The following is a 25,858-nucleotide window of genomic DNA, read 5'->3' on the forward strand; positions in this document are numbered from 1 at the left end:
AGCTGCAACGTTCAGGGACGGGATGTTGAACGTTCGAGAGAGTTCAAACGATATTTCAGTTGACTTATATGGAGTTATTGTGACTGGCTCAACAATTCTTGAGAGAGACATGCTGTTCTCTGTATTGAGAAATTGTAGTGGTACTGACTGTTTAGTTTCACGGGGAAGCCCAAGAAATTCAGCTACGGCGTCCAAGATGAAGTTGAATTGGCTACCGGGGTCTATGAGGATGTAGATATCGAATGCTTTATTCCCCTTGAGGAATAAAACAGGAATAAGCTGCCATTGCTCATACCAATTCCTCGGGGTTTCTCAGCATTGGTTAATGCTGATTGATTGACTGGTTGCATTGCTGTGTAAATTACGTCGTTGCACTTTTTGCTGGCTTGGGTTGTTGAAAATTTGGCCATAACGGCTGTTGGGGTCTGTTGTTTGGCTTCTATGTTGAGAAGATAAGATGTATTTGGAGTTTGACTTGAATTTTCACTAGTAGGCGAAGCGGTTGGATTGTCATCAAAAATTTCAATAGAAAAAGCTGCTGTAGGGCGTTTGATTTGCTTGGCAGGATCATGAAGAGTTGTAGAGTGGAAACCACTGCAAACCTGACATCGTTATAGCAGTGGTCACGATTGTTTATGGTGTTTGTTGCCCAAACAGTTTGTACCCAAATTTTTTTGGCTGACAAGGAGGTTGTATCTATTTGTGATAAAAGTTTTCTTCGGAAAGCTTTGTGAAGTTGACGGTTGCTTTTGCTGAGGCGCAAATATCCAATGTTTTCTCTTGTTTTCCGCTGATGCATTGTTGACTGACACTGAGAAGTTGCTATTGTATTGCTTGGTTTGCAGGTTGATCGAGTTGACAAACTTTGAGGCTTGAGAACTGATGGTTCTTTGATTGCTTTCTCGACTCACTTTGTCGTAGATTTGAGCTTGGAGCTCTAACCATTGTTGAAAATCCACAAGAGTCGGGTCTGAGCTGAGCTCGGTAAGACAATGTTCCGTCCATTTCAGAACCAAATGATGTGTTTTCTCTTTGGCTTTCTTAATGAGTGCTGTAGATTGGAGGTCTGCTGTAAAGCCAAGATATTGGGAGGCTTGCACAAGTCGTTTCAAAAATGCGGAAAAAGCAATGAAGCTTTGCTAGTTTTGGAAATTCATTTGTCAGTTTTCGAGCTGGTTAATGAACGCATTGACAATTATAGTACGATCAACGAAATGTCGGATTAGTTCCTTCAGTGCTGTCTGATAATAAGATGGATCGCAGGCATATGCATGAATCAAGTCTTTTGCTTTCCCACTTACAGAATTCTGCAAATAGGTTATACGATGCGTGTCTGCAATGGAAATGTTTTTGTGAATCATTGTGTTGAACTTATTGATCCGCTCGTGAAAGTGGATAGGGTTACCATTGCAATTCTGAAGTTTCAGAGAGGGCAATTTGATTGAATGTTTGAAACCAACATTTCCTTTTTCCTGTGTTACATTAGAGTTCGAGTGTACTGAGCTAATGTGTGGGCTGACAGTGGGTAGTAAACTCTGGTTGATTAAAGGCTGGCTTATTCAATTTTGTCAAACAGGATTTAGCTGTTGATTAATGCAGATTGGGGCATGGATCGTGGAAACTACTGGAGTTTGAAAGTTCGATGGAACTTAAGAGCCAGGAACAAACTGGTTGCTACACATCTGACTGGGCTGTGCCACATATTGTTTAAATCGGAAAGTGCTGGTGAGGCCGTGTTGAATGTTAAAAGGTTGTGGAAATTGCAGAGGAGCAGCAACTCCGTTTGATTGTGAAGCTACATGGTTTGGCAGAAAAATAGGACCTGTAGGGTCCAAGACGGTATTTTGATGCTGTTTTTCCATCAGGGGCACGGTAATTGAAGAAAAAATTGCGGGATGTACCCCAGTTATAGCATTAATACAATGATTGGATCGTAGGCAATTGTTTTCTGCGAATATTTTAATAGTGTAACTTGGAAGATGTGAGGTTCTGTTTGCCACTGTGGGTAAGCAGGGGAGTTTTTGCAGATCACAGTTCAACAGTTGACTGTCGAGATATCCACTTGCTCCTATTTGAACTTGAGAAGGTCCAAAATTCTGTTGCAGATTGGGGAAATTATGGTATTGAGGATTTCTGTTGGCATTTGAATCCTGATTATTTCCTTGCTTTGGCGAGTTTAAATTAAAGTTTTTCTCCAATGCCGAGTTTTGGGTAAATAGGCCATCTGTATGATATTGAGGAGTTAGATGTGCCAAATTGAAGGGGTTTGAAAAAATGTGATTACTTGAAAAGTTCAATTTTTGGATTGGAGGCAAAAGATTCTAAAGCTGTTTCAATTTCGCTGAGATCTCTATTTACCAGATTGGAGGCAATTTCGAGTTCCCCGATGAAATTTGAGATGTGAATTCTTGGTTGGGATCTTTGTCAAAGCAGGAGAAAAAGAGTTGAGGCATTTGTTTGGTTTCCAAGATTATTTTCCGATTTTAGAAGAAACTCCTTTTTAGGATTTCATTGATGGGCTTCAAGCACATGTTGAATTTGAAATCCTGGTTCATTAGGTGGTTGCAAAAACATTGATGGTTGCCGTGGCCGTGGTGGTATTGGAGGTGGCTGATTGAAGATGATACTGCTGGTCGGCTTTTCTTCTATATCGCGCTGATGCTGGATTCGTTCCTTGTCGTCACTGGGCACAGGTGTTGATTGCCGAGACAGGTTTCTTCTGCTGGAGATGATGCTTACAACATCTCTGATGCGACTGGAAGACAGACTGAGCTGGCCATCATCGTCCAACAGATCGAGTTGCAGTTCCAATTCATTGAGGCGAGTTATTAGTGTCGTTTGCCTTTTCAATATTGATGATGCAGTGCCTTGATGTGGCTGTTGTCTCATTACTTCCCCTGAGAGTTTCCCGAGCTCTGTTTCCTGGCCTTTGATTTTGTTAATCATCAAAGACAATGATCAGAAACTCTTTTTCTGCTCCACAGTTTTCTCAAGGTGGTCGAGCAGTTTCGCCATTGACATTTCTGTCGCTTTGAGCATTTTGATGGCAAACTGACATTCAGCGCTGTTCTGCTTCGACATCTTGGTGGCTGTTGCTTTTTTATAGCTGATTGTTGATGCTGTTGGTGAAGAAACTCGTTACTGAAGGTGAAAAAACGGCTTTGAGAACCGGAGCGACGCAAATTTTTGATGTAAAAAAGTTTTCTAAGGTTTGAATGCTAATGATCCTAGTTTTTTCTTGATCATAAGACCAGCGGCGCAATTTTCTCAAGAACTGACGTCCTAGGATGTGTTTTGTGTGCTAAATCTAGCTTTTTGCACTAAAAAACCTAAAAGCTTTTCCGAACGTTCGCGCGCTGTAATCGACTTTTGTTCAACAGAGCTAAGTAATTGCTTGTTTTTTGTTGAATAAACACCAGTTTTGCTGATATAGCTGGCTTTAACTGTTTTAACTAGTGTGTCTGGCTACTGTGGTTGACAGGAAATTTGTGCTTTGCTACAATTATGCAGTTGAACCGATATTAGACCAGAACTCAAAACAATCGCTACATCAAACTCCTTTTTTTGAAAACTTCAAACAACTCGTCTGTTTCTCTCAAAAACGAACAAATTACCAACCATAAAGCTTAGGAAAATACCAAAGAAATTGTGTCTTAGCTCCCTAACCCTAATCAATCACTATGATTAATATATACCTCTCACAGTTTCTTGCGAATTTATAACTTTGAAACCTGTTTTTTTTTCTAGGAGTTTATTGTTGTTGTGATGGCTAAAGATAAAAAATTTCTCAAACTGCGATGCCTTTAGGCGACAAGAGTTACAAGAGGGCTACTGAATGCTAGAAATTTGCAGAGACGAGTCATTTTGTGGAAAACTTTAGAACTTTGAAAAAATGTGATTACTTGAAATGTTCAATTTTTGGATTGGAGGCAAAAGATTCTAAAGCTGTTTCAATTTCGCTGAGATCTCTATTTACCAGATTGGAGGCAATTTCGAGTTCCCCGATGAAATTTGAGATGTGAATTCTTGGTTGTGATCTTTGTCAAAGCAGGAGAAAAAGAGTTGAAGCATTTGTTTGGTTTCCAAGATTATATTTCGATTTTAGAAGAACCTCCTTTTTAGGATTTCATTGATGGGCTTCGAGCACATGTTGAATTTGAAATCCTGGTTCATTAGGTGGTTGCAGAAACATTGATGGTTGCCTTGGCCGTGGTGGTATTGGAGGTGGCTGATTGAAGATGATACTGCTGGTCGGCTTTTCTTCTATATCGCGCTGATGCTGGATTCGTTCCTTGTCGTCACTGGGCACAGGTGTTGATTGCCGAGACAGGTTTCTTCTGCTGGAGATGATGCTTACAACATCTCTGATGCGACTGGAAGACAGACTGAGCTGGCCATCATCGTCCAACAGATCGAGTTGCAGTTCCAATTCATTGAGGCGAGTTATTAGTGTCGTTTGCCTTTTCAATATTGATGATGCAGTGCCTTGATGTGGCTGTTGTCTCATTACTTCCCCGGAGAGTTTCCCGAGCTCTGTTTCCTGGCCTTTGATTTTGTTAATCATCAAAGACAATGATCAGAAACTCTTTTTCTGCTCCACAGTTTTCTCAAGGTGGTCGAGCAGTTTCGCCATTGACATTTCTGTCGCTTTGAGCATTTTGATGGCAAACTGACATTCAGCGCTGTTCTGCTTCGACATCTTGGTGGCTGTTGCTTTTTTATAGCTGATTGTTGATGCTGTTGGTGAAGAAACTCGTTACTGAAGGTGAAAAAACGGCTTTGAGAACCGGAGCGACGCAAATTTTTGATGTAAAAAAGTTTTCTAAGGTTTGAATGCTAATGATCCTAGTTTTTTCTTGATCATAAGACCAGCGGCGCAATTTTCTCAAGAACTGACGTCATAGGATGTGTTTTGTGTGCTAAATCTAGCTTTTTGCACTAAAAAACCTAAAAGCTTTTCCGAACGTTCGCGCGCTGTAATCGACTTTTGTTCAACAGAGCTAAGTAATTGCTTGTTTTTTGTTGGATAAACACCAGTTTTGCTGATATAGCTGGCTTTAACTGTTTTAACTAGTGTGTCTGGCTACTGTGGTTGACAGGAAATTTGTGCTTTGCTACAATTATGCAGTTGAACCGATATTAGACCAGAACTCAAAACAATCGCTACATCAAACTCCTTTTTTTGAAAACTTCAAACAACTCGTCTGTTTCTCTCAAAAACGAACAAATTACCAACCATAAAGCTTATGAAAATACCAAAGAAATTGTGTCTTAGCTCCCTAACCCTAATCAATCACTATGATTAATATATACCTCTCACAGTTTCTTGCGAATTTATAACTTTGAAACCTGTTTTTTTTTCTAGGAGTTTATTGTTGTTGTGATGGCTAAAGATAAAAAATTTCTCAAAATGCGATGCCTTTAGGCGACAAGAGTTACAAGAGGGCTACTGAATGCTAGAAATTTGCAGAGACGAGTCATTTTGTGGAAAACTTTAGAACTCTTTCGGATATTGTCTTTTTTCGGGTTTTGCAAAAACTTTTTCGTTTTCTTTAAAACCGTATGACTTTATCTGGTCTTTTCACTCTCTCTTCGTTTTTTATAATTTGCATTGACTCTTATAAAATTTAAAACCGCTTTACGACAGATAACGTCTGAGATCTGCCTTTCAAAAAAAATTGAAAGTAGGAAAAAAGACATCAACTTCTCTGGTGACTACTGGAACAAATTTTCTTCGAAAACTCCTCTTTTGCTGATGGTAACGTCTGGAACCATTTTGCCGATGGTAACGTCTGAATCCAATAGGAATAAAGGGACTGCACAGACGGCAACGTCTGAGACCGAGGACTTCTAAAAAAATTAAGTTTTGGAGGTTTTTTCCAAAAAAAAAAATAAAATTATAGTTATTTTCTTCAAATGAAAGTTCTGATTTTTGGTGTTGCGCCTAATGACTTTTTTAGTTACTTCCCTATAAAAGTGAAAATATCGAACCGACTGACAATGACTTAATTTAGGGGCTTGCTTAGTTGTTTATTCAGCAATTCAAACGAATATGTGGTCAGAAAATTAACTTGTGTTTTTTGAATTTTCTGAATTCAAAATTTTCTTTCTGACAATTCTTATTTATCTGATGCTGATTTGATCAACCGATGGAAATTGATTTCTGTTTGGTTGAAAACTAATTTAATAGAGTGTTTTTTATTGTTATTTTCGCAATTCAAACAGATATGGTGTCAGAAAAGTGAATTGTGTTTTTTGATTTTTCTGAACTCAAAAAATTTTTTCCGACATTTCTTGTTTATATGATACTGATTTGATAAACCGATGAAAATAGGCTTATGTTTGATTGAAAGCAAATCCAAAAAAATGTTTGATTTGTTTATTCCGCGAATCAAACGGATATGGAGTCAGAAAACTGAATTGTGTTTTTTGAATTTTCTGAATTTAAAACATTTTTTCTGACAATTCTTATTTATATAATGGTAATATGATATATCAATAAAAGTGGCTTTTTGTTTGATCGAAAACCAATTCAAAAGAGTGGATTCATAGTATTGTCCTCAATTCAAACGGATATGTAGTCAGAAAACTAATTTGAGTTTTTTGAATTTTCTGAATCAAGGAACATTTCTCTGATTTTTGTGTATTTTTTCGCAGATTTTTCTTTAAAAGTTCGAAAATTGCCTTTAATCGCTCTAAAATTGATAAAGCTAATCAGGGTTTATCAATCGAGGTGTTATAGTAACGAAAAGAGTTTTTTTGGGGGACAAATTCCAGTTTTTGGAGGCTTTTTGTCAAAAAAAAAGTAGTAGACTTTGGATGGATCTAACGGGGGAACAGGACATCAGAGGTAACGTCTAAGACCTCGGGCGGACTTCCGCTGATGACGTCTGAAACCAGTAAAAAAAAACTGGATCCTCTCGTCGGGGTGACGTCTGTAACCCACACTTGGCTTCGTCGACTGAAAAAGTTGCTTTTCTGTTCTTTTCTGTGTCTTTTCTGTGTCTTTTCTATGTCTTTTCTGTGTCTTTTCTATGTCTTTTCTGTGTCTTTTCTTTGTCCTTTGAAACTATTTGCCGGTAACAAGAGAGACTTTTTTCCTCAAAATTTTTTTGGGGAAAGAAGATTATTCTTTGAACGAGGGGTAAACCATAAAATGAAAGAGAATGTAGATAAGGATTCATTTACATTGTTCTAGACAGTTTGCAAAGTTTTTTTTATCAGTTTTAAGTTGCGGGAACAACCAACTCGTTTTTGGTTGCGATAAAGACAAAAGTCAATGTTTTTTTTAAGTAATGGTTACGTGACTCTGCTTGAAGTCACTGAGAATTTCTGGCGTTTATCGAGAACCGCGGAGCGGTTCGAGATATAATGTCAGAATTTCGAAGTGACTTCTGCAGATTCACGTAACAATTTTAAAACAAGCACTGTGCTAGTTTAGTCGGACGCTTTCAGAACTGATTTTAACCAATTAAACAATCAAATTAGGAATTTTTTTCCGATTGATGAAAAGGAGAATCATTTTCGCAGACAAATGGCTCTTTTTTTCCAAAGCACTATAGGAACAAAACAATTTCTCAATTTCGTTGTTCTTTGATTTTTCTGTTTGATATAAAAAGAGAGCCAATTGTCCCTGAAAAAGAATGACCGATGATGATTCCAAAAACAACATATGACAAGATTCGGTGGTTGCACAATTTGTGGAAACGATGGAATCAAGTTAAAAAGGGAACACCCAGAATTTCTTGGGACATATATGAATTTGATTTTCGCCAGGAGTCTTGACCAAGCCGACCAAAACTTTCCCGCAATTCATAGGTCCGGCAAGACCTAGCCCTCATTTCATACAGGAGATTTTTTCCGTTTCTCCATCCCCCAGGAATTTTTCCGTTTTTGCAAGCCCCCCCCCCACCCTCACCCATCAGTACTCTCATCCTCCTGTAAACCAGTAACAGTACAATTAACATTACATAATGAAAAATCCAAAATACAAATTCTGCAGGGGAAAGAATTATATGCATCAACAGTGGCAAAAAGCAGTGGCAAGAAACGGAAAAAACCTTTTAGAGAAATTCGAAGTTAAAGGGGAAGAATATCACCCAAATACTCTCTACAACATTGCAATGATGATTCAAATATATATCAACGAACCTGTCGATAACACAATGAAAATAATATAGGACAATGATTTTCATGGTTTTCGTACCAAATACGTTTTCAATTACTGGAGCTGTATTTAATAAATGTAATTAATTTTAAATAAAGAACGCTTTTTAGATTTTTTGGAGTCAATTTTTAAAAATTTCAACTTCTGGCTAAGCATATAGGAACTTCTGGCGTTTCAACTTCTGGCTAAGTATGTAGGAACTTCTGGCATTTCAACTTCTGGCTAAGTATATAGAACTTCTGGCATTTCAACTTCTTGCACTCGCGACTTTCGGCATTGTAAAACTTGCGCGTGCGTGTTTTAAGTTTCACTTCTGACTTGATTGTTGCACAACAATAAGCAAAAAGGTTTAGATTTTTTATTTGGGGAGACATTTTGACGCAGTGATTTTAGTAACGCTAGAATAACAACATAAGAAAAAAATGACCAGTTTCAAAGCGTAAAATCATTTCAAACTTCCTTTCAAGCATATAGAAGTTTTGTTTGAACTAATTTTTGGAATATACAGATAAATTTTTTCACGTGCTATAATTTGACCGCCTTTTTCAGTGCTTTTCTTATCAATTTTTGTTACAGTTTTTTAAGCTGATACGTTTAATAATAGTAAGTCTAATATAAAACATGTAATAATGTTATAATAATGCATGATGCTATTGTTTGTGTTGATGACAGGACAGCTGTTGTTTCCTGTGACTTTAATTCCAAATTTTTTCATAATTTAGGGAAGAGAAAGCTCGAAATGGGTAGAAATTTCTATTTGAGTATTGACGGTTCATTAAAACATTACGAAGACTATAAAAAGTTTTTTCAAGAGCTCATTCAATTTTGTGATTATTATATAAGGGTCTCATTAGATTTTGGCACTTTGTTCAATTTTAGAATTCAGTCTGCATTTTTTTGTTAGCTTAGTGGTCTGATTGCTATTGCTGATTAATATGAGGACTAATTAGCTCTATAATGTGGCACAACAACCTCTATAGCGTTTTTAGTCAATGCAAGGTTTGAAAGGTACAACTAAGTTATCTGACGAAGCATAAGCGAAAATTCACAAGCGTTTTCCAATACAATTTTATGGTTTTAGGCTTCCACAACACTGAATTTCGTTTTGCCTGTTTCTTGCGTTGCTTGAATTTGTAATTTTTGTGGTATTTTCAATTAGTCTACCTAATGGCATTGAATTTTCAAAGGTGCCATCAATAAACTCCTGTTTTGTTCGAGGTTAATTCATGATTTTATGACTTCGAAAAATTTTGTCTTTGAAAATATGATCGATTTGTGAATTTTGCAACTTTTTTACTCGTATATTAATCTCATAAACGAAAACTTACAGTTGCTTTCTAGTGAACCCACGTGAATCTGATTAATGGTCATATTCTTCATTGAGAATATTTTTTTCGATACTGGTTTTACGAAGACACCAGAACTTCTTTCCTTCCGTATATGTATTTTTTTTCAGTTTTTCTCTCTTAATCTCTTGAATAACAGTTCTCATCAAATTTTACAAGCGGTCATAGTGGCTCAATCGTTCCGTTTTGTAGCGGAAGTTAACACGTAAAATTTACTCTTGAATCTTCAAACGTCAATTCATTTGTTGTCTTTTACTTGCTTTGGTGTTAATTTTAATCTCTTGTCGATAACTGCAATAAAGAAATGAGCGTAATCGCAGTTTTCCATAAATCGAATACTATTAATTGGTTACTAATTTTGAAATGTAGTAATTTGTATACTAAATTTAAAAAGCAATTAGGTGTTTCAATACAAAGTTAACTGTTTTTTTATGGCACTGATTTCCATTTTCTTTTAGTTTCGCGAAAAATTCGTTGTTTATCCTTTTTGGATTTCTTCGCCAGTTTTGCGCAAAATTTTGTTTGTCTTTTATATATAATTTGAATATGTTCAACATAACATGTTTGTTTGGATAAATTTAACACCATACCATGTTTTGATTTTTGTCCGACTTCGCCGTATATTTTTGCTCATCATCAAAAGCTGACTTAAAAGTAAAATTATTTAAATTCTGGTTCTTGGCTGCTAATTTTTTAGGTTTTAATTTTAAAAAAAAATGCTCTTTTCTAAATCTTATAAGTTGTCTTCCCCGAGTTTAGATACGACCAAGTAAAAATAATTGAAGACTTCACAGCGCAACTTTTTCGCTGAACTCTAACACTTTGCCACTGAAGTTGGTTTCTTGATGTCATTTTGACTACATACTAAATTGGTATTTCCAGCACTCTTATACATCTTATTTGATATTGAGAAGTCGAAAATAAACAACTAGCGGTTAACCAAGCTAGATATTCATCGTCGTTTGTTTCTCATATAACCAAAATATTTGAAGTATGGTCTGAAAAATGGATAGAACTTGAATTTTGGATACCTTTTCCGTTGTTTAGAAAAATTATCTGTTTAGTTCACTAAACCGATGTTTCTTCTGCTTGTGAAAATGTATTAGCGTTGAGTTCTTTTTTCAACTGAACGTGAATTGTGCTGCTTAGTTTATTTGTTAAACTAGCAAGTAAAAGTCATTTTACGAGACTGATATTAATGTTTCCCTAATTTGGCATTACATCAAGCTTTATATTACAAAGCTTGAAGTAACCATTAATATTATGTTATCTTCCTCTCTCTACTTGATTCAGCGGGGATATAAGTTAAGAATGCAAATGAGCGGTGGTCGGAACATTATGTGAAAAACACTTAAACAAGCTTCTTTTTTCTTTCAATTATGAACTTTGTTTTGAGTAAAAGTGATAGTTTTTGATAAAGAAAAACAAGCGCTCAAAGTCAAGCAAAGATCGGGCAGTTTCCTGTACATGAAGTCGCTTACTTTAAATGAAAGCTTACTTTAACGGACAGTAAATACCATTTGCCAAAAACATTTACCATTTGTAAATACCATTAAATACCATTTACCATTTGTAAATACCATGTGTTTGATTTTTTCCCTGCACTACAATGAAGACCTTCCAATTGTACAGAAAGACGAATTATTTTAGAAAAATGGTTTACAAATTTCGACATTCTTCCAAATTAAACAAAATTATACTGCAAAATGAAATACCAAAAACTAATGGATAAAAATAAATTTAGAACAATTGTCAAATGTAACTTTCTCTCGAATCTATAATAACTTTTTGCTGATGCTTCTATTTACATATTAGCTCGAACCAAAACTTAACAATTTCTACTGTTCTTTTTTGTCTTGATGGCCCAAAAAGTACTTTCGAAATATTTTGTTGACAAAGAGAACCACGAGATCACCCAAAAATAAATCGTAATTGAATGTTACCAATTGTTTGTCTCCAAAATCAATGAGTTAGAGTCAATATTTTATAATTTACTCAATGAAATATTACTCTATTATTAGACATTCCTATCTAGGCTGAGAGTGATACGGGAAAAATTTCGACTAACACTAGAGTGCCAAGTATGGAGACTTAAAATGTTGCACACTAAATACTGATACATTAAGAAAAGAACTGTTTTTGTTTCCAGTAAACTTAAATTTCCAGTCAATTTGCACTCAAATAGAAACTTTTATCATCTTTTAACTCTCCTCATTTAAGTAATACTCATTTTAGTGAATAAAAACATTGTTGGTAGTTTTAATGGTTTTTAAACCACTTATATACAGCGCAAATTTTTCGCTGATGTAACAAATGGAATGCTTCTCTGGTCCTCTAAGAGGAAACTTTAGGGACAATGGAAAAATAGAAAACTTTCACATGAAAATTTGGTTCCTTAAATCAGGAGTAAATTCTTGACCACGTGGACTTCGATGATGAGGCTAATCGTGGGGTTATATTTCCTATTGATTTTTTGCAGGAGCGTTAATATAATTCCAAAATCGATGAAATTTTTAAATTTTTATGGCAATGCCCCAAGCAATTTTAAAAGCAGGAAACTTTACACAGAACCTACAGTTTTGGCATCGTAATGTGCTATGTAACAAAAACAAATTGAAATTTCCAATATTAGACATACACTCAGGCTAGATTGCACTAAGCATGAATCGGCGAATAAATTTATTGACTGACCGTAAGGCAGTTTGATGCGGAGTGAGGTGCGAATGAGGGCAAAGAGGGTGGTGGTGAAGTGGACCCTGTTCTCACTGTCCAAAGGCATGTTCATCTTAATCAGTCTCTGATAGGCCAGCTTGTAGGGACACTTGCGCCCAAAACCCACCGGAGGAGACAGAGTCCTCAGCATCTCGTACATGTCCCCGTATGTGATGTATCCACACCCACAGGGATCATAGTCCGCCCAGACCCTGAGAAACTCGTCCAGGTGATGGGCACCCAGAATGGACTTGTCCCTCGTCAGGTAGTCGAAGTTGTCCATGATGACAGCCACGAACAAGTTCAACATCTGTCAATTAAGTTCAATATTACAACAGAATCAGATATGGACCAAAGTTGCTCCTGTTCTGCTTCTTTTTTACTATAGCCCACACACCATCGTAGTAGGTTACTGCGCCAGTTTAAACGCAACGATGTGAAACAAAGCTTGATGCGTATGTGCTAAACTAGCAAAGTTCAAACATCACATCCAGCAAATACTGGCAAGCGCGCCAGCAGTTAAATACAAATAATTGAATTACTGTAACAAGACCATGTCGAGAATATCACTGAGGCCTTAAAAGGGTGGGGGTTGATGGTTTGGATAAGCCAAAGACTCCGGCAAAATTTTGAAAGCAGAATTTCCTTTTCCAAGAGAGCCACTTTTTGGGTGAATGTGGGGGTTGTTGAGTTGGGCTATAGTACGAAAGAATTGAAATTTTAAAACCGATCCCAAGTGTTCAATCACTCTGCTGTTAGTATGATATGAGCATTGTGAAGCTACAAGAATACGGCCATAGACAACCTATCTAAAAGGAAAACGGAAAGAAGGGAAATGAAATAAGCATTAACCACAAATCACATGCACTGGACGCAAGCAATCACATTCACCAAATTATTTAACACAAAACGGGCATGATCATATTTTTTACTTGCAATTAAAGTTCAAAACTCATTGCATTTGTCCCATCATACAGGGTTTTTGGTATATTTTTATTAAGAAGATGGTCACAAAAGCTATGACTCTTGCGAAGAACAGCTGCAACAGCAGTGATGAACAATTCTCCTTAACTTTGTAAGGTCATTAGCTATAATAATCCGCAGCATTTTAAAATATTTTTTACCATACCCAGACCCCAAACATTGATTTGATTGGTTTTCGCTTGCATGAAATAACCCTCAGGCCTCGAGTAAGGTAGCACACTTTTGCCATTGACGAGAAACTCGGTATGTGAAAGCCAAGTAGCTACAGACAGTACAAGAGTAATAAAGGCAGATAGTGTGGACATGAAGTTGAAAGAGAAGAACAGAAGAGAAGCTTAGCAATAAACAGAAATTTGCTGACTGACTGAAACAAAAAGACAGAGACAGCAACAAACTGAGAAACGCTGCTGCAGTTGATTTTAGAAACACTCCGCACTCAGGTTTGTTAACATTTGACATATATAGAGCCCTTTATATCCAGAAACTGAAAAAAAATTGTCAAAAATGTATTGACTGCTAATTTGTCAGTCTCGAATTCCAATGAGTGACAAATTATTTCGTCATCATTTTGTCATCTCTTCTGCCATAACGGTGTCTATCAAGCGGATGTTTTTCGCATGTCATGCGCTCATGGCGTCATTTGTAAACGTTACACAATGCATGTCACATGCAACACGGAGGACAAATTTATCAATAAATAGCATTGACTGTTGAAACGATCACGCGTGTGACGTAACACGCAAGTCACGAAGTGTGCCCTCTTTCAACGATCTCCGTGTTTTTTAAACGTTTATTATGTCTGAGTTTGGGCGGGTGTTGTGTGTCTGTGTGCTTACCAGGAAAGATGAAAGGAAAACGAATGTGGTAAAGTATCCGATTGAGAGTGAGCTACCACACTCGAAGTCCTTTTTGCCCGAGTTTGGGTCACAAAGGGCGCCCGATTTACACGCCAGCATTATGTTCTGCCAGCTCTCCCCAGTCGCACATCTGCAACAACCACTCTTACCCCTCAAACACTTACTTACATACCACCCACCCACTAAAATTTTTATTTCTGTTTCAGATCCCAAATTTACTAATTAATGAAAGTGCTTCGAGCTTCCCTTATACAAATCAATGTCATCGTCGAATCAAATTTGCCTCATTTTTTGGTTCAAAACGCTATTTTCTTTTAAATCAAGACCTGTCGATTAGTTTTGTAAACTTCTTATCGCTCCAAAATTCTAAAGGTGAGCTTTCGTTGACGAAACATACAAGGCTTTGCATATTGTCAATATAACGATCAATTTATTCGTCCCTAAAATTGTTTCTAAATAAGAAGTGGCAACACATAGAAAGGGTTGGATAGAACACAAGAGATAGCCACATTCACTCTATTCATTCGTAGTACGAAAAGCGATCAGAAATATCAACACATTATATTATATAAAAGTTTAATTCACGATGTCTCTTAGTTTGACTCAAGTTTTAGACTGTTGTCTTACGTTCCATTTGTTTAGCACGTTTTATAGAAAATATCTTTGACAGAACGTGTACTTTTAAAACGAAAGCTGCATTAGACCGAATTCTGTATCTTTTGTGTCGTCTAACGATACCAACACCTTCTCAGGTCCAATCATATGCATCGGACGAATCATTTTGCATTTACTATCTATCAGCTTAATTGTATCTGGACAGTTGTAGTCTACTACCAAGAAATCCAGGGTATCCCAGAGCGGTTTCCTTCTACTAAGGAGGACTTTAGTCTTGTCGAATATTGCAAACATTCCAACATCAACTTGGTCAATTTTCATCATCTTCTTCGCTTTGCCGTCCATCACTTTGTGAATGAACGAATGATAGCACATTCGATCAGCCCATCTATATGGTTTATCTCTGTGTATTGTGATGAATGTCTTATTGTCTGGGAAAAACTTCATATTCTCAAGTTGTGCCATTTTCATACACGGAATCTCTTTTTCAATTTTCAGATTCCCACTTTTCTTGTACTCCCAAAGTTTGGGCTGTTCCGGGCACGCAAGGAAGAAACTTCCGCCCGCCTCGCTCAGGACCCAGCTGTCATTTTGGGGAGGTTGAGGCAGCGGGTCAGTTTCCAGAGGTTCCGACTTGGTCAGTTTGTCATCGAAGCGGAATGCCTCCCATTTTTGCTTGAGACACATAGCGCTGATCTGTTTGGGATCTTTGATCATCATTGTGAGCACAACCCTCCCGTCACCCAGAATCACAATTCCCCCTATTCTCCCGGCCTGCAAGGGTTGCTGGAGTTTGTCAAACTTGTTATCATTCAACTGGTAGATTTGAACAGTGGCGTAGATGTTCTCATTCGACGACTCAGAAAGAACAATGTACAGCAGCTTCGTTTTATCATCATACGCCGCTCGTCTAACTCGGCACCGCTTTTCGCCAATTGGAAACGCCGAAACAAGTTTGCCCTTCTTGGGTTCCGAGCCAGGTGTTCTCGGAATGTAGTCGTCGAATTTCTCGATGGGTAGTTTGTCTAGTTTACCACCACCTTTAGCCCCTGGCTTGTGTGTTGGATTTTTTCCATACATTTTTGGGTTAAAACAGTTTGCCTTTGTTCCTAGTCTGTATTTCAGTCGGAGTCAAGTCGATGGTAAAAATGATTCCTCGGAAGTCACACAAATTTGTTTCCCACTTTTTTATCTTGCGAAGGTGACTTTTCACACATTCTCAAAGGAGAAAATTAACTTTTTTGCGTCTTTCAGATTACAGCCCTCATTATGCTATGCACTATGATTGGCGGGGGGGGGGGGCTATAAGTTATTCGACCATTAAGGATGGGGGTCTATAATGGAAAAGACGGAAATTTTTGCCTTTTTTCAATTAGTCACTTCAAGTCAACCATCACTTCAAGTAGTCGATTCTGAATGAGTTGCAGCAATTTTTTTTGTCAAATTTGTTTATGTTGATAATCGAATGTCACGTAGTTAGTTATGCTTTTAACATCTACAAAGGGATTTTTAACGTGCTTGAGTTCATCTATAATTACATCACGCTCATTTCAATAATACTGCCAAATATTTGCCACCAATCGACTGATCGGTCTTTAAGGTTTAACTCCCTGAATTATTTCAACCATTTGCAGCTTCCAGCGCAGAACTCAACCTCGCTTATCTTTTTTAAAAAAGTGGGATATCTTCCGTTTGTGCGGATCGATCCACCGGAGAATGGGAAATCGATCTTGTTCATTCAATCAATCAAAAGCAGGATTACCTGACCAGCTACAAAAATTAGAGTAAAATATCTCCATCAAAAACTCTCTTTATGCTTCTCTTACCTCAGTCTTTAGAGTTTTCCGTTAAAAAATATTTGTTCTGAAAACATTTGCTAAGCGTCGCTCCAAAATGTTACTTTCATCGTTTTATTCAAGTCATATCTTCCGATCGAAAAACTGATTTTCTGTAAACCTATGAAGATATGGCAAAAAACCGCTCCTATTTATCTTATTTTTCATTATGTTAGCCTTCCTTTGATAAACTTTTCATATAAATCCGGTATAATTTTTATAAAAACGAAATTACTTCAAAACTTTAGTTTGCGATTCCTGAGAACTCTGACTCTCAAAATACTTACTCAACTTTTTTTTATTAACTAACCAACGTATATATTTGGGTTGGGTTTGTAGCTTGTTTATGTCCTTGCCTTTCATACGTTTGCGACGGATATTTTAGGTTCAAATTTGTCTTTGGCATACTTGACGTTTTATGTAAAAAATCATTTTTATGTGAAAAACCGTAAAAATAAAATACTGTAGCCAATTAAGTCAAGAATTTGGATGAGTGGGGTTCAAAAATTATGTGCGTACGCACATTACCGAGCCTTCTACTAGTCCCATAGAAACTTTTTATTGTAATTAAATTTGTAGAGGGTTTTTATGATAGCTCTATGTAAAGTTGATTGAGCTGAGATGTGTTAAATCAAGATCTGAACATCATCCGTACCATGGCAGCAAGTTCTTGGACAAGGTCTTGGGTAATACAGTCCGTAAAAAAATTATCAAGTTTTGTTCAAGTGAAATCAGGGCACGGCGAACAGATCTAATAATTGTTAAGTTTTCCAAATCAATCGTAACAATAGTTAGATGTAGAGATTGACTAAAAAAACATTAATGTGGTCTTCATAACTCCCAAACAAGTTGACTATGGGAAGACGAACATCAAAAACGCGATCATGTATGTAATGGCAGGTGCTCCGTAATTGGGGAAGCATAACGTGCTGGGGGGCACAATAGGAAAAGATCCAAATTATCGAACAAGATTATAGAAAATCTTTTTTATATGCAATTTCGGATCTTTACTGTTTGTGCCCCTCGTGGGGGTTGTTTTCGTGGGGGTTGCAAATTCACACCCACTGAAATTTCACAGACGGAAAAGATCCACAAATTAAACTCAATTATCGTTTTAACATTTTTTTTTCTCAAAATGGGGAAAATGTATTAAAGGCAGTCTCTTCTTTTTTTTTTCAGTCAATTCTTCACTTTATGCTTACGCATTGCAGAGAAAAACGAAAACGTCTTTTTGTAGCACTTAAAGGTTAGTTGTTAATTCTACTAAAAGTTGAACCGTTTGTCGAATGTTGGAAAAACGGAGCTGCTTAAAGCATTGAGCAGAAAAAGTTGTCTGGGTTGGGGGTTGAGGAGGTTAATAAAATTAAAAAATTTTAATGATATACTTGCAAAAATTGTCATAAATTTAGATAACTATAATTATATTTGATTAGACAGGAAGATTTCCTGAGAACATTTATGTATTCAAAATACACAAAAATCTGGAAAAAAAAACAAGTTTTTTTTACTGTTGGCAAGGTCTTTGCTGCTCAGTACCCTATTTGTTTTCTATTTTTGCATAGATAAGACTTTTCTAATGATTTTCTATTTAACGAAGCAAAACTCAGACCTTTTTGTTTGTGTCCCCCTACTACCTTATGCTCCCCCGAGCTATAGAGCACGTGTCATAACGTAGTAATTGATTAAGTAAAACTATGGCAAGTGCGTCAGGAGGGTAGGGGTGCAACAAATAATATGCACCCACTAAAATTGGGCACGCAAATTTCAATTTTTATTAAACACGGGAGTTGAAAATGTAAACAGGCAGTAAATCGTTAAAAAACAATTTCAATTTTTTAAGAATTCCTGCAAGATTTTTAAAAACTATTTAATGTTTTACGTGTCGAACTTTGTTTTTGTTGTTTTCACTGGTGTCTCGAACAGGATATGCGCGTTCAAATTAGAACCTCTCTATCCTAAATTACTCAACCTATCCAAACTACTCAAAACGTCAACCCCAACACACCACAATTGAAATTTGTTTTAATTGAAATTTCCTCGAACTGATAAAAGATTGGATATTTGAACAACAACAAAAAAAGTTGCGAGAAAGAAAAAATTATCCTTGTTGAAGAACAATTCTCTATTCTGTCGCTTGTTCCTACTTTTTAATATAAACATTTTGTTGTCCTCTGTGTGAGCGTTTTTTCCACTCAACAGAAAAAATGAAAAAATTATGGAGTGAGCAAAACATTTTAGCTTTAAACGAAAAATAAGGAACTCATCAGGATTTTTTTTGGAAAAATGAAAAATTTGATTTTTTGTAAGTCTTTGCCCAATTTTATGCTATACATTGTAGCGCTTCATCATTATAAACCTCCTTTTTGATATGGAATGATGATATAAATTAAAAGAATTGGTTTTTTTTTAGGAAAAACTGCTTACTGAAACAGGCTCTCTACCACTGCCAAGGTAGTGGTAGAGAGGCCCTAAAGCCGCTTATTTGGCTTATTCTGATAAGTGTGCAACTATTGCGTGACTGAAAACAGGCTCAACGTTTGACTTCTGATTGAGTTCGGATGTAAACGAAATTTTAGAGCAGATATTTAGAACAGACGGCGTTCAATTAAAATCCAATATCTATTGATTGTGGAAGTAGGACTTTAAGGATTGCCAAGTTAATTATAACGTCAAGCAGAAGAGTTCACATGTTTTGTTTTTTCATGATTAAAGATGAACAGATTGGTGAAAAAACTCATTGTTGGGAGCTTATAATTAAACTGAAAGAATTCTCAAATATTGTTTTTAGCACTTCATTTATTTCAAATCTCAATTTTCAGAACGACCTGTTTATGTCAAACCAGTACGTAATACAGCCAATTTCTAATTTTTTAGTTGTGCCTCTACACCATCGTATATCTAACAGAACTATTTTCTCTTAATTTTTAAAATTCGTTTTGGTTTTTTAAAAAAAATGAAAAGCCGCAATTTCTTTTCTCACAAATCCGAGAACAAATAAACAATTACAAAAGATCTCAATTTTTTTCCTTCTCTTGATTCTCAAGCTCTGATCTCGGGAATGACTAAGAATTGGACAAATTCGCTAAAAATGGACTGACAGTTGGTCTCAAAATTCTAATCCAAAAGAAAATTTTTTCTCTTTATTTGAATAACAGATATGGACAATGTCAGAAAAAACAAAATAATTGTTGCTCCTAAAACCCTTTCAAAAGCCAACAACTATAATAAATGATCAGCAAAGAATCAATTTTAGAAAGTTTTGGTCAAAATTTTAACTGAAACCACTCATAATTGGGGCCAAAGCTGCTATCAAAATTTTTTCTTTAAAAGCAAAATTCTTAAAATTTAGCTTTTTATTAAAATTTTAGACAAAATGATTTTTAATTGATGCCACATCTGTTAGTTTGTGATGCTCTCAAAAAAGTCAAACAGTGTCCGAACAAAAAAGTGGTGCTGGCATCAAATTTTCCTAATTTTTTTTCAAATATTGTAGGCACAATAAATTTCTGCGATGCGTTTTATAACTAAATTTGTGAGGAAGATTAGGAAAGCCAAATTGTGAGAAACGCGTATTAATCTGACAGCATCATTTTCAATTTTTGTCGATCTCTTTTGAATTTAATTCCATATGCAGTGCTTAAAAATATAAGTAACTGTTAAAACAAAATCATAAATTATTTTTACAGATTACATACTTATTCTCGTAATGTACAGTCCGAAATCCAAGTAGCATTTTGAACTGTGATGATTTATTTCGCAAAAAGTTTTTGAGGGCTGATATGCGTAAAAAGTTTGAAGAACAGACATTGTAAAATCATTAAAAGCATCTTCCGAAAACCGTACAAAAATATAAAGAACGGAAATTGTTTGGACAGTATTATTTATGACTCAGTACTAAAGTGGATAAAAACTGTCATAGACTTGCTCTGGTTCGGTACTGAATAGAATTAGCGGCAGCTTCGGGAATGTTGCTAATTTCAGAGTCTGAAGAAAAAATGGAAAAACTTGGAATTCTTTTTTGCTGCAATTTACAATTTTGAAATTTTTCAGAACTAGCGAATGGTTACGTAATCACTCAATTCTCGACTTTATAAAAACATCAAGGGAACGTTCAAACCCGTTAAGAAACTTCTTTTGGTGTCATTTTTTTGTACACTGCAATTAAATTGCTCTCTGCACTTAAGCTCAATTTAATTAAGAAGACTTATTTAAAAGGGGATACGGTTGTTCAATGTTGAGTTTAGCGCTCCAGTTCAAAATAATCGCCATGAGTATTTTCCTTTTTAGAATGCACAGCTAGCTTGACAAAATAATTGAAATCCGGGGCAAAATTTCGGATCCGAAAGTATTGAGCATGGAGGAGCATGCTGTTGAGAATAATGGTTCGGTTCGGAAAGTGAAATTTATATCAGACCAATCAAATCAGTCAAGAGGTGTTCGTTCAGTTGGTCCTACAATGATTTCACGTGGCAGGATAGGAGAGGTGAAGTGGTGAGGTCCGGGGGTCTGAGATAGCAATGTTCCAATTATTAGTTCTCTGTTTGTCTATTTAGCTATAGTTATGCATCTAATCTGTCTCAGACATCTCAAACATTTCCTACAACCCCTTATTCCCTAACTCACTCTTAAAACACTCACGTGCACATTTTGAAGTGCCGAAAGTCAGCAGTGCCAGAAGTTAAAATGCAAGAAGTTCGTACTTCATTTGACTTCCGTTGGCATTCGCCAATTTAAAACGTGCGCGTTTCGTGTTTTAAGTAAAGGTTACGTTTTAAGTATAAGTATTTTGAAACTGTAGGCATTTCAAATCTTGCAAAAATTGCGTTTCAAGCAAGGTTACTTGGCTCTGCAGAAGTCACTTCGAAATTCTAATTTGTATCTCCAACTGCTGCCTGGTTCTCGATTAATGTCGGATTTTCTCAGTGACTCCGTGAGAGTCGCGTAACCTATACTTAAGGTATGATTCTAATACTTCACTAAAGAAGTCAGTTTGCTCTTTAAACGATGTATAGTGTACTCAACTCCAATGAAGTCACTGCGAAAAAATCGGACATTAACCAAAAGAACCGGTTTGCGGTAAGCCTGAAATTCGAAGTACAAGTTCCGCAGAATCGCGTAGCATTGCTTCTAACCTTCCTCCCTTCGTCATTCATGGTTGGACTAGCATGTGAAAGTGGAACAGCATAAAAGTTTTTTTTTATCTATTCTGTTTTGCCCCCCCCCCCCCCCCCCCCGTGTTTTTTTACGCCCCCAGTTACAAATTGTATGTTGTTAGTTGTTATATAGCACATTACTATGTTGGAAAATAGCACGTTCTCCTGGGGGGCGTAAAAATTATAAGCTCACTAAGGTGGGGGCCAAAACAGAATAGATCCGTTTTTTTTTGGGGGGGGGGGGTTGTTCTGAAGCAGATGAGATGCATTAAATCTACTACAGGGTATGGTTTGTCCATCTACAATGCAGGGAAGTGTGTCTGTCTAATCATAAACAATATCAAGTATATAAACAATAATCATATCACTGTTTATATCATCATAACAATGACAAGGATAATGCGCATGTCCAGTCAGCAGTCAACCATCTATAATATCCATCTAAGCTTCACATGTCACGTCCACAGATCCATCATATGCCAGTGGGAGTGCGGCTCAATCAGGCCATATCAAGTACGTCAGCCACGGTCAAGGAGGGGTCAAGGTCATACACGATTAAATGCAGGAGGAGGAAAAGGAATAAAGTGATACGGATAAATGGGTTAAAATAACGACATTCATAGCTGTTAATATGCAATGAAGGGGGGGTTTTAAAGCTACTTGTTGATCAGAAAGGGGCCTGTGCATCATAAAATCGAGTAAGGTCGGGATTCTTAAGGGCGGCGGGGGGGGGGGGGGGGTTAGGCGATCTGAGTGTCTTTCGGAGAGTCGCGAGTTATTAGAAATGATGAACGGATCTTCACGAGATGGTCGGTTAAAAATTTCCCAAGTTGTGTAAATTCGGTTCTTTTTTGACAAGATTGCGTGAAAAGTTTGCCACGTGATTGGGTTTGCAGTGTTAATAACAAGCGTTCAGTTCCGGGGGACATTTCGGACATGTTTGGGAGCAGATTATCGTGAGGTCTATGGAGGGGAAGGGGAGAGGGGAGAAAGGGGCGGTGACTCACCAAAAAAGAGGATAAGAATACGAATGAGGTGAAGTAGGCAATGGCCGCATATGAGCCACAATCCACCACAGGCTCGCCCCCCGATGCGGCAGAGGAAGCGGCGGAAGAGGCGGAGGATGAGGAGGATGAGGCGGAACTTAGGAGCCCCTTACTACTACTGCTACTGTTGGATGCTGCGGCGGCGACGGAGGAGGGGGGTACTAATAGAGTGGCTGTGAGTGCCGAGTGATGGAATAGGCTGTCAGTCATCATATTTAACTGCTGTGCCTTAGAGGAGGAGGGGTCGCACATTTGCGGATATGCACAACTTAGCATGATAAGCTGCCAGGACTCCCCCGTAGAGCAACTACAAGGCCACGCGTACCAACATACACACATCTTACCAAGTTATTAAATCATGACAATCACAAAAACAGAATGCGAATCTCATCATTCAGTAGTGGATCACATTGTTACTATAATACGTGTACCCGGGTCGAGAAATATTCAACAATTGATCGGAATTTAACCGAAAATTTTAACAGGTTAGTTTACTCAATCTTCAACAGCCTTTCTGTAATGATAACGTTATCAAACATATCTTCAAAGAAGCACTGGTCAGATTTTATCTATAGCAAAATCTAAATGGAATTTATCTTGCTCTTCCAAATTTACCCTGTTTAATTATAATTGAGGCTTTAAGGAGATTTAATACAGTTTAAAACGCTGATCGAGTTTGTTTTTTTTCTGTAAAACTTAACACTAGTTCGTTACTCGTCTCGGATATTGTTAACAGTTTTTTAAACAATTATTAAAATTAAATCTTATTCACTTAAATTTCACACAACATTGTGAACAAAATCAGGTGAGCAAAATCTACGAAATTGTGCACTGCAGCTCATTTCGCAACAATCGATCCCTAGTTAGTGGTGACCGCCTTTCTCTTTTTTTTTAGTAGAAAAACTGGATCTATTCTGTCACCCCCACCCCAGTGCTGCTTTTATGACCCCCAAATACGAATTATGTTATTAGATAACAAGTTACTATGTTACTATCAAAATAGCAGGCGCTCCAGGGGGCGTATAAGTTATATGTCCATTGGGCGGTGGCAGAATAAAACCCCAAAAATTAACAGTTTGACCTCAATTGACCTCTATTGTGATGTTACAAGAATAAACCACGAGAAACCACTAGAATATTAGAATGGAAAGGTGATTTTAACTTACCGGAATAGCACTAGCCATGCTGCACCAAAGTTACGGAAGTTGTTGTTGCGTGTGATCTGAGAGGCAGAGTCAAGAGCTATGTTGCCAAAGAGCTGCATTCCGATGATGGCGTAGATGAAGAACAGCATCACAATCAGCAGACATACATACGGCAAAGCCTATACACCATAACAGCAAAACATTACAACACATTCAGATCTTTACTGTCTTGGTATTCAAAAAGGGTTGAGTATAACCCGGGTCAAGGAGTCACGGGGAAGCAAAATAAGAATTGCGGCGTAAAAATCATTTTTTGGCGGTGAATGCAGTTAACATAGCGATTAATTACTGCACAGGACGTTCTAATGGGCATCAACGAGCTCATTTTCCGTTTAATCCAGGTTGAGGTCCCAGACCAGTTAGCTGTGATCAGACCATCTTCGAGAAGACTTCTTCGAGCGGTTGATATTCTGACCAGGAGCTTCTTTGAGCACATGAAAGTTGGATCAAAGACGTTTAAATAATTATTAAAACACTCATGTTCACATTTTGAAATGCCGAAAGTCCGCAGTGCCAGAAGTCAAAAGGCCAGAAGTTGCTACTTAGCCAGAAGTTGAATTTCGTTGACTTTCGTCATTTTAAAACGTGCGCGTTTCGTGTTTTAAGCATGGTTAAGTGACTCTGCAGAAGTCACTTCGAAATTCTGACTTAATATCTCGAACGGCTTCGCGGTTCTCGATAAACGCCAGAAGTTCTCAATGACTTCAAGCAGAGTCACTTAACCATTACTTAATTATTGTACATTTTTGAATAAAAGATGATGGAACCACCACGTGCCATCAATACATTTGAGTTCTGATCGGAGTCTCACTTGAAGTATGTTGGCTCTGGTCGGAACACAGTGGTCCATCTGCTATGCTTTTCTTATGGAAAACTGATTATACTGCTAGATGTGGTACAAATAACAATGGTAAACAGAAAATTGATATTTTTCAGCGTTGGCTTTTTTCATTCGATGGAAAAACACTTTTGAATTTGATTTAGTGCATATTTTACTGGAGTCATCAAACTTTTTGATATTAACATTTTATGATAGCGATATTAAAACATAGCCGGCAGATTGCCGGAAAATAGCCGCGATAGACATTTGTGGCCTACCATGAATTGAAACAACTAAAGAAATAAGATTGACAGATCAACCACCAGCTTTTTAATAGACCATTAGACTTTTTGGGTTCGATTTGGACTGTCATTTTTATGAGACACATTTGCTCTACAAGGAAAAAGTCATGATGGAGCTTTTTCAAAAATTAATATTCGATATTAAAGCTCAAGACTCTATTACTCAGGAATAAGGGCATATAAGTTTGACACTACTTAGATTGACCTTTAACACTATTGACCTTTAATAAGTAAATGTTCATAAAATTTAAAGTTTCATAAGTGAGTTCAGAAGTCATGTTTTGAGTGAGGTAAGTCACGCAATTGACCTAAAAGCAGAAATGACGTCACGAACACCAATTTTAACCGCAAAGCAGTAGAAGTCAGTGAAGTCATTCAAAAAGTCAATTCCAAGAAGTCAGGGTAAGACGAAACAAAAATATGTTAGACGAAAAAAATTAGGAGCGCAATAATAGCCGCCTGGAATTGCTGGCGCGGCTATTAAACATAACCGACTGAAGTCGGGCGAATTGTTCTCAAACGATTGGTGGGAAGTGAGGAGCGGTGTGTGTGTGTGTGTGTTTGTGTGTGTGTGTGTGTGTGTGTGTGTGTGTGTGTGTGTGTGGGAGGAGGGGGAGGGTGAAGTGAGAGGGTCAAACTCTAAGAACAATGAATTAATATCTTCTGAACAATTTTGTGAATCGCATACTTAGAGCCTAGTAAGGCGTAAGGTTCTAAGAGATTTTATTGCTCTCCGAGCGTTACTTGTTTGTTCCGTTTTTGAGGAAAAAAATCCCAAGCGTTAGACAAAAGGTTGGTAAAAATTTACTTAAAAAG

General features: G+C 37.0%; 1 protein-coding gene across 18 annotated transcripts in view; it reads right to left on the reverse strand.

Annotated features, from left to right (window-relative positions):
* The window catches only part of LOC142341107 (voltage-dependent calcium channel type A subunit alpha-1-like), a 294,273-nt gene that overhangs the window by 26,412 nt on the left and 242,003 nt on the right, over nt 1–25,858 (reverse strand). For 16 of the 18 annotated variants that reach the window (XM_075391999.1, XM_075392008.1, XM_075391990.1 and 13 more), the window contains 3 exons: nt 23,882–24,039; nt 22,677–23,022; nt 12,205–12,535 (listed from right to left, as the gene is read on the reverse strand). In XM_075391999.1, the coding sequence (XP_075248114.1) occupies nt 12,205–12,535; nt 22,677–23,022; nt 23,882–24,039 (835 nt within the window). Of the gene's footprint in view, nt 1–12,204; nt 12,536–14,045; nt 14,197–22,676; nt 23,023–23,881; nt 24,040–25,858 lie in introns of all 18 variants that reach the window. The other 2 variants (XM_075392043.1, XM_075392115.1) reach the window with 1 other exon arrangement.

Source organism: Convolutriloba macropyga, chromosome 1 (genome assembly GCF_964194025.1).
Source record: "Convolutriloba macropyga chromosome 1, txConMacr16.3, whole genome shotgun sequence".
Classification (NCBI taxonomy): domain Eukaryota; kingdom Metazoa; phylum Xenacoelomorpha; order Acoela; family Convolutidae; genus Convolutriloba; species Convolutriloba macropyga.